Source organism: Hemibagrus wyckioides, linkage group LG10 (genome assembly GCF_019097595.1).
Source record: "Hemibagrus wyckioides isolate EC202008001 linkage group LG10, SWU_Hwy_1.0, whole genome shotgun sequence".
NCBI classification, from domain to species: domain Eukaryota; kingdom Metazoa; phylum Chordata; class Actinopteri; order Siluriformes; family Bagridae; genus Hemibagrus; species Hemibagrus wyckioides.
In genome coordinates, this window is record NC_080719.1 from 19598611 (window position 1) to 19616910 (window position 18300).

Genomic DNA, 18300 nt, shown 5'->3' on the forward strand with positions numbered 1-18300 from the left:
AGATAAATAAAAACTCAAAATAAAACCAAACATTTTGCAGTATTTTGTATTTTTTTTTTGTCTTATAATCAGAAATACTAGATGAATCTGATAAATACATTTAAGATATTTTTTTTTACTATTTTGCATCTTTTCAATGCATTATTAAATGCAATATTAAAAAAAAAAAAGATGTAGACTTGATGTTTAGTCCCAACTATATAAGCATCTTGGTGCCAAGTATCTCTATAACTGGACACTTATTATTATGACATTTGTCGGGGATTCTGAAAACAGAACATTATTTCACATAATCTCTGTTGCATGGCCCTCTACTCTTCCAGGGATACTATCCTATGTGAAACTTACACTGCAATATCCTCCTAGTATCTCCTTTCATACATATAAAAGATGACTCTTTCTGCAAAAGCAACAGCAACACACCTCATAACACACACACACACACACACTCCTGTACTAAACAGTAAGAGTGATGAAGTTGTACTGTAGAACAGGGTTCAGGTTTCTTCAGAATTCCTCATCTCCTCCCCTTTAGGTCCTTCATGTTCCCTGGTTCCCATCCTGACTCTGTCACCTCATGTCCAGTATTCACATGAACGCATCTGTTTTCACTGAAAATCTGCACAAAAAAAAAAAAAAACCCAACCTAAAATAAATAAATATATATATATATATATATATATATATATATATATATATATATATATATATATATATATATATATATATATATATATATATATATATATAAAACAAACAAACAAATAAATAAATAGCTTTATTCAAGATGGATATGATAAAGTTTTATTCCAGTAAAAAAAAAACGTGTTTATTTCAAATTCACATAGACTTGATTGCACTGTTCAGCGACATTTGTAACACTGAATTTACATGTGCTTTAGAATTAAAGATGACTTTAAACATGAAACTAACCAGCAAACAAAAGTGAGCTTTATTTTTTTTTTTTATGAAACCTTGTGTAGGTTTGAATCATGATGATGTCACATAAAAGATGACCTTTACAGTGTTTGTTTGAGAGTTAAGGCGTCATCGGTTATTGCATCTTTGGGGCACAACAAGGAGAAGGGAATCATGGGTAAAAGTAGACGCACCTTCTAGTCTGCAGTTTTTCCCTGAGTCTACAGCATTAAACTTCACAGATAACTTCACATATCTGCACTTTATTCCAAAAATAGCCACACTGATACTTTATATTGTGTATATTTTTCTACTTGTCTGCAAGTGAACCTGGTTTATGGAAAGTTACAAAAAGAATCATTTCACCACAAAACGGTTGTGTGTGTGTGTGTGTGTGTGACTAATAAAATATGAATTTTAATTTAAACTGTAGGATATACTTTTAAAATGAACTGAAGTGTAATTTGTTTTTGGGAAATTTTGGGTTGAATCATTGGTTAATTTCAACATGTTGCTTCCTCACTGCTTGTTTTAATGGAGCTTAATGAATGAAGTCTGCTTTCTATCCTGATTACAGCAGGTGGCTGCTGTTTGAAATTCTGTTTGAAAGTCTGGCAATGGCACCATCTCCCTCTCTCTCTCACTCCGTCTCTGTCTCTCTCATACACACACACACACACACACACTTCATTTTGAAGAAAGCCCTACAGGACTGGCCAAATACACGTTATCTCTTCTGGCTTCTTCAAGGGAACAGGATGAACAAATTTCAAACGTAATGTTCAGTCCATTCTGAAGTTTGGACTGTTCCGAACATCTTACTCCTCATCCCTTACTTTGAAATTGTATCTACTGAGAGATGGTCTGCACTGGTCCTCTATCTCCAATACCGCATTTTAAATCTCTCCATTCAAACTGCATCCTAATTTCTCATGCTTTCTCCCACCTTATCATTTGCCTGAACCTTACAATACGTCCATTTACCCGAATATGTTTACTTTGTAAATGAAAGTGACCAAATCCAGAACACTCCTGAAGAAGTTTCAGAGGAAAATGACAGCCCAATAGTGGGAATAATTGGAAAATTACTATGAGATCCTGGTTTTCACTGGGTTTATTTCTTTTTCGAATCACGAGGTCACACAGACCCTTGTTATATAGGAACAACGTGTTCAACAATCAGAGTACAAGATTAGAAGAAGAGGCTGGTTAATAATGACACATCAATCTGAAAGGAACACATTTTCCTCTTTTCTTAAGGAATATCATTAAAAAAAAAAAAAAAAAAAAAGCAGTGATCCACGGCTGTGTGCGCACTCGAATAGGAGAATGTACCATTTACTTTATGTAAGTCATTTAGGCCCTAAGGCCATCTTCACATGATCAGTGGTCTGCACTTTGCTCACTGCTAAGGTTTGTGCACTGTGAATGATGAATGTTCTTTTCCTGTGTAACTGAAGCAGTGATACATCAGCAAGGTGTATAGAGCATTCATAAGGCTGGTCCATTCTTATAATCCATGTGTTATAAATCCAGCATGTGCGGAAATATCTAGTGTTAAATGCGCTCCACAAATAAAGTCTAAAATCTAAAAACAAAAGGTTTGAGCACACTTTGTAAAAGTTGGGAGAAAACACTTGTGTGTCACTTTGAGTTGACACAGTCAACAATAATCTGATTTCTCCTTGTATCGTTTAATACTCGATAAAAATGAACAGTACATGAATAATCCTGCACTAATCCCTGAATGCACTAACGATGAGTTAAGGCATGAACTAATATGGAGTAGTTATAACAATGTATTAATTAACATATAGCAGTAAACTGCATCAAACATGCCGTATAAGGAAGATGATGATAAAAGGTGCATCATTTCATCAGTTTCTATAATTTGCCGTATGCAATACAGCTGCATACACAAACATCACTGGATGAATGGAACTGGATTTCTTCCATCATATACACTGATCCTCCTTATCGAATGTAGAGAAACACACTAATAATAGACATTGATCATTTCATCTCAAGACGATTTGGGTCCATCCATTTCTCTTCCAATCTCACTGTAGTACTAGTGGGGCACTAGGACCCAGGGCTCTGCTTCTTTACACACAAATTGATACAATAACATACATTCATTTAGCAGATACTCTTATCTATTAACATTTAAATCCAGATACGATTATTTTCTGGGGGTTTAGTTTCAGATGGAGTATGTTTAATGTAGTTGACTACATGGTAAGTCATGCATTCATTAACAAACATGTACTTAAAGTGACTCACGTCCTAGTTAAGGTTAGATTAGTTCATACCTTAACTCATTAGTTCATATTTAAGTATTAATTCAGGTCTTTAGTGCAGGATTATTCACCTACTGTTATTCTGAAGTGTTTCCTGATTAATACTTGATGTGCATCAGCTGATATGCATTAATACTATATTTCATTCCTCTTTGTTTACCACACAGAAATAACTCGATTCAGAAACTAGCCATACAGATATGACCTTGCTCTAGGCAGTCATGTTGTTCCTACAGCAGTCCTACAGCTTGTTTAGATCAGACCTCTGGGAAAATCGACTTCCAAGTATGATGAATTGTAATATAATTGACATACAAAATCCTTTAAAAGCTGCATCAAATGATTCATGGACTTTGAAAACAGTCTCTTCTAATTATACGCCCCCTGGTATGTTGCATGCGCCATTATCAGCTGTGGATCATGTCCTCTGTGAACTTTACACTGCAAACTTCTCATCGCATCTCCCTTCACATACAAGAAAGATGTCTTTACTCAAGCAAAGCAGGAAAACCCATCATGTTGACAGTTCCAGTTAGCTTAACTACTCCTCTCTGAGGGAAGCTCACAGGAGGGCACGATGAGAAAACATGTGCGTTGGTCCATCCAGCCATATCAGGAATCCAGCAGAGAACAAAACCAGCGAGAAATTAAATTGGCCTGCCTCCCTAAATGCATATGGAGAGCCAATTTTGCACTAAATTTGTGCAATTATCCTGCTTAAGTAATCAATGCTACTCTCAGAGCTGTAAAAAGAAGTACTAATTTAGGGAGGTTTTATAGCCACGCTATTGAGAGTGCGTGAAAGCTGAAGTGAATGTATGAATGCACAGTGAAAGGGGTCCAGATTCTTCTCCTTATTTCATGCCACATTTACAAATTGAATTGTGTGTCGGTTCGGCCGATGCAAAGGCAATGGACCCCTTTAATCTATAAACCAGAGGCAGCAAATCAATATGGATGCAAGAACCATCATGCACAGAGAAAGGAAACTCTCAAGCGTGCAAACCCGAGCACAGTGTTCATTACACGAACGTGCCTTTGTTTCATCCAGTCTCTTGTTTAATAAGGATCTTGCAAGCTTACATGTGGAGGGAGAATTTTACATGATGACAGCCATGTTATAACAAAATGGGGTAAAGAAACAAAAGCCAGTGGTGGAGTGAATGTGTGTGTGTGTTGGCTGTCCAAATCCCCAAAACAAACCATTACTGATGCATTCATACATAATCTGGACAAATATATGAGCTTCTGTTATACAATGGCATGTCATGTAATGAAATAGATATTAAATGTCAGTAAAAACACTGGAGCAAGCAGTTTATGAGACAAAATGTAGTCATCTTCTGGCTTCTTCAAGAGAGCGGGATGAACAAATTTCAAGTGTAATGTTCAGTCCCTCCTGACGTTTGGTCCTCTATCTGTAACTCTCTCCATTCAAGACCCATCCTAATTTCTTTTCCATTCTTCCTCCTTATCGTTTGCCAGAACCATAGAATACAACCATTTACCTGAAAATGTTTACTGTCAAAGCTTTGACAAGTTGATTAAATCCAGGCATGTTCCTGGAGAAAATGACAGCCACGTAGTGGAAATAACTGCAAAATTGGAGGCACATAGTAAAAGCTAAAGAAATGTACACATACTGAGGGAATGGATGTGTGCCAGAATTTCTGATTAAAATTTGAGCTTTTTTTTAAATAATTAATATTAAAAAATGAATAAATGAATGTTGTTTTGCGATTAAAAATTATTAAAATTATTCCAGTGGTAGGATTCTGCACTCTCATTGCCTTGGTCTGGGTTTGATTTCCAGGCAGAGAACCAACCCAGCCACAGAGGGGTTAATTCTGAGTGCCAGTCGCATGCTCAGATAAAATGGACAAGGTGCCCATGCTGACCCCTGTACACACTGGGCATGTGAGCATCAGAATGGAAGAAGGCAGCCTGGTCTGAGAAATGTTTTCTTTAAATCATGTGGATTGGGAACACATGGTACCAGGATGCACTATGGGAAGAAATCCAGCCGGCGGAGGCAGTGTCATGCTTAGGGCAGTGTTCTGCCTAGAATCCTTGGTTCTTGCCAATCCATGTGAATGTTACCTTGACCATGTACACCCTTTCATGGAAACAATATTCCCTGAAGGCTGTGGCCTCTTTTAGTAGGATAATGTGCCGTGCCACAAACCAAAAATGGTTCAGTAATAGTTTGATGAGAACAACAATGAGTTTGAGGTGTACAATTAGCCTTCAAATTTCCCAGATCTTAATCCAATCGAGCATCTGTGGGAAGTGCTGAACAAACAAGTCCGATCCATGGAGGCCCTACCTTGCAACTTACAGGACTTAAAGGATCTGCTGCTAACATCCTGGTGCCAGATACCACAGCACACCTTCAGGGATCTAGTGGAGTCCATACCTTGACGGTTGAGGGCTGTTTTGGCAGCAAAAGGGGGACCAACACAATATTAGGCAGGTGGTTGTAATGGTATAAAGTGCTTTAAAGTGTTAATACTGCTAAGATTTCTGAAAATGGATTGGTTTAGACACATAAAGATCGTCAATAGTAATGACTACAAAATGGCCCAATACGTCTGGGGTTGGAGGTTCTCGCCCAGTCCAAATACATTGTATTGTAGGCTGATTAGCGTCTCTAAATTGTTATTAGTGTGTGGACCATGTGATGGGTTGGCACCCAGTCCTGGGTATCCCCTGCCTTGTGCCTCGAGTCCTCTGTGATAGAAGAAAATATGGATGGATGGATGGATGGATGGAAAATGGAAAGCACGGAAAGCATGGATTTTTCCAATCTGGGTACAGAATTTCCATTCTCGTGTGAAGTTTAAATTTTGAACCCAAAATGGAAGTTTCCCAGCATTCACCATGAATTCACAGTTAACATGGCTGTGTGCAGCCACAATTGGACAAGTTCAATGTTGTCACTCCACAGCAATATGAAAGCTAGATGAAGTGCTAAGTGCAGGCCTGCAGTCCAATACTCACTTAATATAAACAAGTAATAACTTTTGACAGGAATCCAAGCGTTAGGTAGAGAGAAACTCGGTCTGTCTTGCATCAGATATTTTCACCTATTTCATAACAATGACTGAAAAATGTGTCTGGCAGAAGAACTCACCGCAGGTGGCCATAAATAGATAATTATCACATTCTTCACAGTGCCATCGAGAGAGAAGAGGACATCTGAAGCAGTCCAGTTGAGCTCCGTTTAAAATATCTCTGACAGCCGAGGTTAATTAGTTTTCCCAGCCTTCGAAGGGCTCTGATCGACATGCACATAATTGTTTTGTTTTTTCGTTAAGTGAGAAGCGCAATGGATTTAATCAAGGCATTAAACAGCTGCTGCAGTTAAAGGCACCCTCTCACTGCTGTTGATTTATTTTCTCTCCCAAGGGTCAACTGTCCACTGTACCCCGTCAAAGGAAGAACTAATTGTATTTCGGAGTAATTGTTTTTTCTCACTAATAATCAATTAGAGTACTGAGACGTGAGATGAAATCGGCTAGTACAGCTCTTCAGGTGCTGAGGCGCACAAACTATCACAAAATCGGTGTAAGTAAAGTGTTTAGGCAGCTTTGCACATTAGAGGCTCATTTAGGATGGTTTTACAATTGAATTTCTTTATCCAGGAGATGATAAGTGCTCCTGGATGAGGTATATGCCAGACACATTCTCACGTTAGCAAGATCAACAGAAGGAAGGATCCTTTTTTGTACACACAGTACAGTGACAAGCAGAGATGAATTATGGTTTGGAAGGATTTTTTCTGCGTTATAAAAGAGCGATGATGACACCATTCTCCAAATGAGAATAGAATCAAATCAATCCAGTGTTTCAGATATTTTAAATGTAAAGTTCTTCAAGTACTAAGTACTAAGTTTAAGCACCTCAGTGAAGACCTCAGAGTAGATGTTCTTTGGTTTATAATAAAAAATTGTTCATCATCATCATCATCACCACCACCACCACCATTATTACCACCATCATCACATCATCATCACCACCACCACCACCACCACCATCGTCATCATTGCCTTTGTCGTCGTCAACACCACCACCACCATCATCATCATCATCATAATCAGCATCAACACCACCACCACCATCACCATCATCATCATCACCACCATTACCATCACCATGGTTAGACTGTAATGTAGTGTAAAAAATAAATAAATAAATAAAACAAACAAACAAACAAATAAATAAATATGTATAATATAATAATAATAATATAATTCCTCATTGTTTTGTTAAACAAATCAGCAACAATAATCTTTCTTTCTTTCTTTCTTTCCAGAAATATATATATATATTTATATCAGACTGTAATGTAGTGTAAAATACATAAAATCATTCAATCATTCAATCAATCAATCAATCAATCAATCAATCAATCAATCAATCAATCAATCAATATTTATTCAATATCAATAAATATAACATAATATGTCTAATATTATAATAATAATATTCCATATTGTGTTGTTAAACAAACCAGCAACAATAATCTTCCATCCTTCCTTCCTCCCTCCCTCCCCCCTCCCTCCCTCCCTTCCTTCCTTCCTTCCTTCCTTCCTTCCTTCCTTCCTTCCTCCCTCCCTCCCCCCCTCCCCCCTTCCTTCCTCCCCCCCCCCCCTCCCTCCCTTCCTTCCTTCCTTCCTTCCTTCCTCCCTCCCTCCCTCCCCCCTTCCTTCCTCCCTTCCTCCCTCCCTCCCTTCCTTCCTTCCTTCCTTCCTTCCTTCCTTCCTTCCTTCCTTCCTTCCAGATATCAGGGTATATTGGCAGAATAACTCAACTTTACCACACTGACAGTTCACACATAAAGTCTCGCCATTGCATTTTGTTTACTTTTGATTTTCATGACTTTCAACTTTGCTTTTTTTATTTGACATTGCTATCTACCTAGCCTGCCTTTTGTTAGTTTACTGCTTGCTGTAAAGCTGCTTTGTGACAACATCCTTGTTAGAAGCACTAAACAAATAAAACTGAATTGATTTGAATCAAATTGAACTGAAGTCTGTGATTCTGAACCTTAAAGCTGTTTGTCTTTTGCATGGTGTGAAATTTCTTAATGATGAATAGAGAACACAATATCTATAGTGTGCTGCATCTGAGAGGTTTTTCGCCATGTTTAATCCTGACCTCGGTGGCATCTGATACTAAGTCTGGATTAGTTTCTTTGAGTTTGCACGCAGTCTCTAAACCAGATAAGTGAGATTGGATAGTGATGTGCAACTGTTGCCTCTTAACGCACTCTTACATACAGTGCTGGTTAGGTGTGACTTCATCACTAAGCCACAGCACAGGGATTTTATTTACATTTATTTTGTAGGAGGAATTCCACTGGGAATGAGTGGGAGTGGGTTTAAAAACTAATTCTTAATAACATAGATCCATTTTATGCAAAGTGATGTCAAAGTACTAATGGATTACAAAGATAATAATAATAATAATAATAATAATAATAATAATAATAATAATAATAATAATGACCTATTATTCCCAGTGTTGTTGTGTTTGGTTGTCTGAAGAATTGGCTTCATCTAGGTTTTAATTTTTCCCTAACCCTAACAATATACATTTGCCATTTTTTTTTCCTTTTTCCACCACCATACTTTATACAGATCTACTAATACCTGTAATTAGTAGCAGTCCTAAAATCAGTGATTAAATGTTAAATGCGCAATGGGCCTAATCCCAAATAAGCAAAGTAAAACACCCCAAGGATCATACTGTTGACATACCTCCCAGGGAGATTTGCCATTATCGCCTCTAGCTTGCTCATTAAGGATAAAAAATAAACTGAATTTTTAAATTTTATAATTTATATACTGAAATTTTAGATTTTGCTCTATTCAAATAAAAATGTATTGAATTTAGCTGAATTATTTGAACATGGTTTATTGAGTTGTCAAAATCATCAACAAAATTTGGTTGAATCTTATTAAATCATGAAACATTTAGAGACTCTGGTTAACTGGGAGAATGTGCATTACATGTCCTAGTGTCATTATTTTAGGTTAAATGTGATCACTCTAAATAAATAAATAAATAAATAAGATAGATGGTGGGTAGAATAGATAGATATGATAGATTGCGGGTAGATTGGATTGATAAAAGATTGATAATGGTGGATAGATTAGACTAATAAGATTGATGGTTTGTAGTTTAGATAGATAGATAGATAGATAGATAGATAGATAGATAGATAGATAGATAGATAGATAGATAGATAGATAGATGGTGGGTAGATTAGATAAGATAGATGAAGGATAGATTAAACTGATAAGACAGATGGAGGAGAAATTAGATAGATAAGATTGTGAAGAAGCCTTTATTACTGTCACATATACATTACAGCACAGTGAGTTTCTTTCTTCACATATCCCAACTTTGGGGTCTGGGGTCAGAGTGCAGGGTCAGCCATGATACAGCCGTGGAGCAGGGAGGTCCAGGGAGGTTAAGGGCCTTTGCTCAAGGGCCCAACAGTTCCAGCTTGGTGTTGCTAGGGCTTCAGATCTTCTGAACAACAACCCAGAGCCTTAACCAGTTTAGCTACCACTACCCCACTTGTGGCTAGATTGGATAGAAATAATAGAGGATAGGTTAGATAAGACAAATGAAGGATAGCTTAGATTGATTTTTTTTAACTGTTTATTTAGAATTTACAATTGGGATTTGGTCAGCTGTATTTGTATCACTAGAATGATTTGTTTAATAATTAGATTAAAAATATTTTGTAGTTGAATGTTCCTGAAAGTAGATATTCTGTACTGGGTAATTAATAGCAGGCTAATAATAAAATGTACAAACTCTCTGTTAGTAATTTAGTGTCACAAGAAGCCATTCTGTGCTGCAGTGTGTCTGAAGAGCTCTGATGTGGCCACCGTAATGGTTTGAAACAGAGGCCCTTTCAGAGGCAGGTGTGTCCTTGTTTAATTATTTAGTGTTTTCTGTGAGAGCACATGGCTGCAAGGCGGGACGGCGAAAGAAGCCACGGCTGGTATCCAATGACAACAGTGGCAGCTCCTCACCCTCTGGGAAAATCCAGGAGAGTATAAAAGAGGGGCGCAGCAGATGCAGGAAGACCTTCAGTCTCCATGCCATGTCTGATCTCCTCTGTCTCTCTCTTTTTCTCTCTCCTCCGTCTCGGTTTCTCTCTGTCTCTCAACAACACTGGCGCAAACATAAATCCTAATCCCTTCCAGGAAGTGTCTAGACCCTGAGACGCCAGCAGCAAGCCAACAGCCCTTCAGAAGGCCTCGACCCAGACACCCAGACAACCTACTCCTCACTTAATAAAATAAAGCACTTACACTTTTTTGATCTAACTCATCCTATTCTGTCTGCCTTAGCTGCAAGTACCTACATTCCCTTTCCAACTAACCTTCCTGCAGATCAGCCTCAGGAGCTGCGCATATGTTGATAAATGTGATCAGTATCCAAACAAATCTGCCTGAAAAAAAAAATTGGTGTCAAATTCAGCATATAATTAACCATTAAAACATACGCTTACTGAACACTTTATTAGGAACATCTGCACACCTGAACATTCAAGCAATTATCTAATCAACCAGTCATGTGGCAGCAGCGCAATGCATTAAATCATGCAGATACAGGACAGCAGCTTCAGTAAATGATCACATCAAACATCAGAATAGGAAAAAATCAAACATCAAAATGGGTTCTGTGGGTGGAAATGCCTTGCTGATAAGAGAGGTCAGAGAGTCAGATTGGATTGAGCTGCCTGGAAGTCTATAGAAACTCAAATAATCAGTTTGTACAAGCATTGTAAGTAGAAAAGCATCTAACATGTACAAAATGTCAAACCTTGAGGTGGATGGGCCACAATAGCACAAGACAACATACGTTTCAAATCATGAACAAGAACTCACCCAAACTGGGCAGGTCAAGATTAGAAACATCTTAGAAACATGGCCATGATAGCTTCCTGGCTGAGAAAAGAGGAACCTGGTGCGATCTTCTGCCATTGTAACTCATCCACCTCTAAGTTTGTATGTTCTGAGATGCTTTTCTGCTCAACGCGGTTGTACAGAATGATTATTTGATTAACTATATATGTCCTGTTACCTCAGACCAGTCTGGTCAATTCTACTCTGAAATCTCTGATCAACAAAGTGTTTCGGGATGTTTTTAGTTTTTCACACCATTCTAAGTAATCTCTAGAGACTGTGTGAAACCCCAGGAGTTTATTAAATACTCAAAGCAGCTCAAACACTACCATTGTTTAAATTCACAGATATCACCCATTTTTTCCCCCTCATTCTGATGTAAACATTACCTGAATGTCTTCATCTGCATCTTCATGATGTTCTGCACTGTCCAGCTTTCACATGATTGGCCGATTACGTAGCTGCATGAATGTGCAGGTGTATGTTACATGTTTCTAATAATATGGACAGCAAGCGTATAAATATATAAAGGTGAATTCCGTAAAAAATATTCAAATTCACTGATAGTTTTATCCTTGAGGAAAATGAAAACATAATCAGTAAAGGAATTTATTCACATCTATGTAGCTCTGTTTTTTTTTTTTCTGCACTTTGTGTCTGTCACATTGTGTGAAGATGACGATGATGATGCAGCATTGTCATCTGTTCTTCTCCTTCTCCTTACTTGTCTTCTCACTCCACCTCTACCCAGAGTTCAGGAGTGGATTTATGCCTCATCTCTGACTCACACTCACTAAAGCCGCCTCTATGTGTGCACACAAAAGACATATGCATATAGATTTGCAGCTCAAACCTTTTTTCACGGATTTAATTCAATTTCGAGCCAACTCATAATTTGATCTTTGGACTCTCGCCATTTCCTTTATCTGTGCTTTTAGAGAGGATACCTGAATGTGCTTTAGCTTGGCAATTGTGCATGCAGCATGTGTGCTGTTAGACTCGAGTTAGATATTCAGCTTAGCTTTAGTTCACTCTCCTGCCTGAATGTTCCCAAAACTTGTCCCTGACTTGCTACGAGTATGAAATAGTGATGAGCGGTTAAATTAAAAAAGTAAAAAAATAAAAAAATCCTTCTTTAAAAATATGCCTGATGCTCATTTCTAGAATGATTTCAGAGACAGCACAAGAATAAACACTTCTGTGTAAAAAGAAGAATAAGAAGAATGCTTGTAAAGACTGGAGTGTCATGATGCAGGATTTGGATTTTCCAATCCTTTCTCAAGCTCTGCGTTTTGAGTTTAATTGCATTTAAGATCAGCTGAACATTCAATCGTGTGACCTCCTTTTGCTCTTGCTGCTTTTCTTTTATCTAAGCTTAGAGCTCATAACAGAAAAAAAAAGGAAATAAAAAGGTGCTTGTGTGTGCTTTCAGACCCTGTTCTCTGCTCAGGCGCTGTAAAAGCAGCGAACTCTCTGCCGTAACGAGAACCTCGCCTCGTTCGACAGAAGGCATGACTTCAAAGTGCACCCAAATGTCGTGACAGGCTCCCAGATCAAATCTGAGCTGTACCTCCTGAGTAATTTGGCATTGTCTGTGGGCTGCCTGTTTCAGCAGATGGCCAAGCAGAGGCTGTTTCATTACCACCACATCCTCAGGGCTCTCAATCAATGCTGTCTCTCGCTCTTCTGTCACTGCTTCTGTCTTTCATCACTAGAAGAGAGTAATACAGTCGGCTCACTCAGTTTTCACTCCACGGTTGCCTGCTGTGAGCTGGGGAATCATCATATCAGGCCATGATACCTTATGTATTATAGTTTTAGTTCAATATGCAGGTTCTATTAATCTAAAAACAAGAAGCAAAGTTTAATATTGCCTTACTTTTCTTCTTTTTTTAAACCTTAGATCATGATTATTTGTATATACAGTGGGGTACAAAAGTCTCGGAGCACTAGTTAAAAAGTTTTTTTTCTTTTCTAATTCAACAAATCAACTTGCGTAAAAAAGGCAACAAAATCTTTACAAAATTTAATAAGTTCTTAGTATCGACTCGTTCCTTTTTGTTTTAAGGACAGTGTGCACTCGAAGTGACCAGGAAGTTTGTGCAAAAAACCTTAAGATTAAATCTATAGGAGTGTCGTATGATTACACACTTCGATAACATTAGAGATTAGGGCACAAGGAAAATCTGACCTTTTGAACAAAGCAGATAACATGCAGAATGTCACACCTTTGTATTGAAGTATTTCAAAGTTCTAAAATGTTCACCGTGATCTCCGAGTTCTAGAGCCTGGTGAAAATCTGATACAAGTTCTCACACAGCCAAATAAGACTTTACAACATGTCATGCATTATTTCCTGAATTACTCCTTACTTGCAGTAAATATGAACTAATGATGAGTTAAGGAATAAACTAATTAGGAACTAATTAAGAGCAAACCTTAACAATGCCTTGAGTCTTATGCCTTCATGCATGAATAACGACCACCTTAAGTACATCTTAGTACATATTTTTTTATAAGAGATTCTGAATTAATTGTATAATTTCAGATTGTTTCTATAATTTGCCGTGTGCAGTACAGCTGTGTACACAAACATCACTGGATGGATGGATTTCTTCCATCATTTACACTGATCCTCCTTATCGAACGTAGAAAAATGCACTAATAATTAACACCGATCATTTAATCTCAACACGATTTGCGTCCATCCATTTCTCTTCCAATCTCACTGTAGTATTAGTACATGCTGTGGGGCACTAGGACCCAGGGGTCTGCTTCTTTACACACATATTAATACAGTAACATTTATTCATTTAGAAGACAAGATTAATAATATGAATAATAAAGAATAATCTATAAGATTATTTTCTGGGGGTTTAGTTAGCTCGACATTCTCAGAGTATTTTTGATTTAGTTTACATGTGAATTAATTCTTTAACTTAGAAAGATCTACTTATGGTGGTCAAATTAAGGTTAGCTATTTATTTATTCTTAATTTTTTCATGTTATTATAACAAGGTACCCTTTTTTTCTGATTGACCAAATCTCCCATATTTTTCGACCTCTGCCAAACCTAAACATCCATGCTGAATTGTGTTCCATTCTTAGCATCAGCACTTCTTGACCATTTTTTCAGCAGTAGTGCGATGACAGCCTGTCAAAGTTTCTATCTCTTTCCCGATGAACTTTTTGAGGTGGATTTACAGCATGAGGCAACATCAGAAATTTATCACCCCCTTCATTTTTTCAAAGTCTTTTTTTTTTTTTTTAAATTTATCTACCCACAGTTCTGTTCTTGTCAGAAAATCCACCAGCTTTGAATCCACACAAAAAAAGGCTTGACTTAAGTCTGGAAAAGGAAACCTTTTTTTTTTCTATAATAATGTGAATTCTACTTTAGTGATATTTCCACCTTTGGTTGCTTGGTTGGGATTATTGAGCATTTCACAGCCAAACCAAATATTTTCAACCCTTTTCAGTTGACTGACAACATTACAACCACCCTCGCGTTACATTTTTGGCCAGTTTATTACAAATCCCCATAGCCACAATCTAGTAGAAGCATTAAGCCTGTTCCAGTTCATCCTAAATGTTTTCAGCGGGGATGAGGTCAGTGATCTGTGCAGGACGCTTTGTGTTTTTTCACTCCAACCTTCAACACTCCAACAATTAATCCTCATTAACTTCATGCTAGACAAGTTTAGGCCTCTAAGTTCCAGTGAACGGAAAATACTGATAATACTTATGAATAAATCCTGAATGGTGTTCTTCTGAAGCTTTAATATCGACATAGCCAAAATACAGCATATGTGGCCTTATGAAGTTATTCCGTATCTTACAGACTACTTCTTTTTGATCTTTTTCTACTTCTTGTACACCTGCTTGGAAAGTTTAAAGCTACCGACAACGATTTTATCACTGTATGGCTTCAGCTGTTGTACCATGAAGTTTGCACCATTGCCATAGCAATGATGTTTATCACTGAGTGGTCATCATCACTGGCAATGGTTCAAAATCGTTTGTTGTTTTTTTTTGCTGATTGGGCATTTGTTATTATTATTTAGCAGTGTTTATATGCATCAACATGCAAATTCATCTTTAAAAACTTTGCTAGACACATCCGGTTGCAAGAACTTGGAAGCTCTTATAGAAAACGAACAATCTTTGGTTGCTTCGACGCTGTGGGTCGCTGTATGTGTGAACGTAGCATAAGTGACTGAAAAGCACTACAAAAACTCACTCCGTCAGAGATGTTTGGATTAGTTACAGAGCCATGATATCATCCACAAAACACTCCCTCTGTAGGTGTTTGGAGATTTCACTAAGGTCACCTGAGACCATGAAAAAAAAACCCTCCAAAATTTCTCATTTCACAGAGAAAAGGGCATGCTGTACTCCCAGAGGCTATGAAAACAGCTCTTTTTATTAAATATATTTATGAAATAGATAAACAGTCATATACAACAATAGCCATATAGAAAACTGAACCCCTGACCAAAAGAAATCAATTTCAGTAAGAAAGCGTGGTATTGTCTCAGGGGGGCATGACAGGGTTGTTTTCACTGTCAGGTAATATAATGCACTTCATTGAAGACCTTCATTCTGTAGACTCACTGGGTAACGGATTTAGCTGCATTAAGGCCGCAAAACCTGATCGGATGAACGTTCCCGACATGCAGCCATGGACAGACACAAAGCTTTCGCCATTGATCTCTTGCTAGTGCTGATTGAACACCAGAGCTAATCCGCCATTGTTTACGGTTGGTCTCTTGTTTGAGCTGATTGTCTGAATTTGTCAAATCCTCATTACAGATATGTTTTGACATGACAAGAGACAGGGGATTTTTCCGCACAGTGAATAAAACTGAGAAGGAAGTATCCTCCTCAGTGATATCAGAGTGCATGAGATTAGAGTAAGTGACAAAACACAAAGCCTGTGCTGAGTCTAACAGGGTTGGATTAAGCAGACCATCTTGTGTCCTGTCTCTGGTTTTTACTTGAGACGGTCGTGTATAAGGTGCTGGATTTGATTGTGTCTCTTTGTTATCAAACAGCACACAGTATGTCATACAGATTCGGATTATTTCCTCGTCATATATTTTTTTTTTGTTTTCAAAATAGTCTCTTCTTTCACATAAGCGTAAACTGCATACAGACCCTGACTTCCTGTCCAGCTTGGATCAGAACTCAGCAGCTGCATCAGACAGGAGAGGAGGTCTGGATTAAAAGATGGCACAGAAGTGTCGGAAGGCTCGGGTCGGGCACTCGTGTGCACAGCTGTCGAATAATATTATTTCTGCAGCTTATGCAACAGAAGCAAAATTTCTGTCAGATGAAGTACTCCTTGCCAACATGGCTCGGTTTGGACGGTTCTACATCCAGGCTGGGTCTTTTACTCTTTACGGCGATGGCAGGCGGAGGTCGGGGTTCCCTGTGTTGGTAGAGGAAGCGGATCAACACAGCCAACACGCAGAGCGTCATAAACACGATGGCAGCCACGATTCCTGTGAATGACACAACGTGAGCATTATTACTGCTTCCATTAGCTGATTTAAATATCCAATACATCACGCCCTGGTGGAATGAGATCATTTGCATGTGGAACAGGATCAACTGGGTGTGTTAGAGGTGATTTACAAAGAAGAACTGCATGAAATTGTCAAAGGTGAGCTTCATTTATCAAGCTGGGCTTGAATATATCTCTTCGTAAAAAAAAATTTACACATGAAATTTCACATTCATGAAAATGTAAAAACGGCATCATAAAAACGAATCATGCTCCTGAGGGTGTGCAAGCTTACATATCAGAAGACTAACTGACAGAAACCTGGACTTGATCATATAACTCACATCATATCATTTGCATGGATTTCTGAGTACAAGCAAAATTCTGAAGCTTTTGCAAATCTGGTTGGAATTCTTTTTGGTTCAGGATGGTTCAAGATGACTGAATTATTATTATTATTATTATTATTATTATTATTATTATTATTATTATTTATTTATTTATTTTCTCTAAGTGTTAATATACAGTTTTTATCTAATATAAAACCACTTTACTATGCTAGTATTAAGTCCTCATTAGTTAAGAAGCATTCTAATCATTCTGAAATACTGAAGAATAAAATTGATAAAGAAGTTTCTTTTCTATTAAAACCCAGTGGATGGTCAGAATTTATGAAAATGTCACACTGAACACACAACCGCTTAAACCAAAGCAGTGTTCAGACTTGGTAAATCACCTTATGTTAGGCAAAAACTACGATGGCCGAGAAGTGCGAAACAAAATAACATCCAAAAAACACAACTACAATCTGAAAGACAAACCGAAAAAGGGAGGTATAGTTTGTGAATGGAATTCTTACCACTGATTGGACAGGAAGTCCAGCAGGCTGCAGCAGTAGAAAGTGGATTGGTGTGTACTGTATATGAACGCAGCTCTGCTCTTGTAGCATTCCTTACATCCTTTCATCTGGAATAGTTTTGCCTTCTAAACATACTTGTTGGTTTTTAGAGATAGCAAACTCTAAAAAATCTTTATGCCATGATACGCTATCAGCATATCTAAAATCACGGCATGTGAACATCCTGTCTCAAAGTAACGTTTTCTCCTTGCTTGCCAATGTTATTTTCTAAGATTTAAATATTCACTCCCTAAAAAATGGTTTAAAGTGAACGCAGAACTCCACATATGTACAATGAAATAAAGTTAGATACACAATTTCCTACCTCTTATATATCTTGAGTGACAGATCTCTCATCCAATCAGTGGTAAGAATTCCATTTGCAACCTATACCTCTACCTTTTCCGGGTTGTTTGAATTATCCTTGTGCGTTCTGATTTGTTATTTTGTTTTCGGATATGTCATTTTTGCACTGAAAAACAAATCGGCCACCGTAATAAACACACCAATCTGCACATTATTTAAGGCAAACACACAAAGCAGATTTTGTGCTTTGTGCGTGCTACACACGAAACACCTAAAATCACAGCTTAATAGATTTGAAATGCATAAATTCCAAATTATTTGTTTTTATTGATGAACCAAAACCCTGAATAAAGACTGCTAAAGTGTGTGTGTGTTTGCAATTAAAAAAAAAATTAAAAGGTTGTGTAGTTAGTGGGTGCTCTACAAAGAATTTGCTCGTTT

General features: G+C 37.6%; 1 protein-coding gene across 2 annotated transcripts in view; it reads right to left on the reverse strand.

Moving 5' to 3' along the window:
• Window positions 1-15551: 15551 nt before the first annotated feature.
• The window catches only part of cntnap5l (contactin associated protein family member 5 like), a 95070-nt gene continuing 92321 nt past the window's right edge, over window positions 15552-18300 (reverse strand). For both annotated transcript variants that reach the window (XM_058401511.1, XM_058401512.1), the window contains one exon: window positions 15552-16653. In XM_058401511.1, coding sequence (XP_058257494.1) covers window positions 16478-16653 — 176 coding nt within the window. In that variant the 3' untranslated portion in view covers window positions 15552-16477. The remainder of the gene's footprint in view (window positions 16654-18300) is intronic.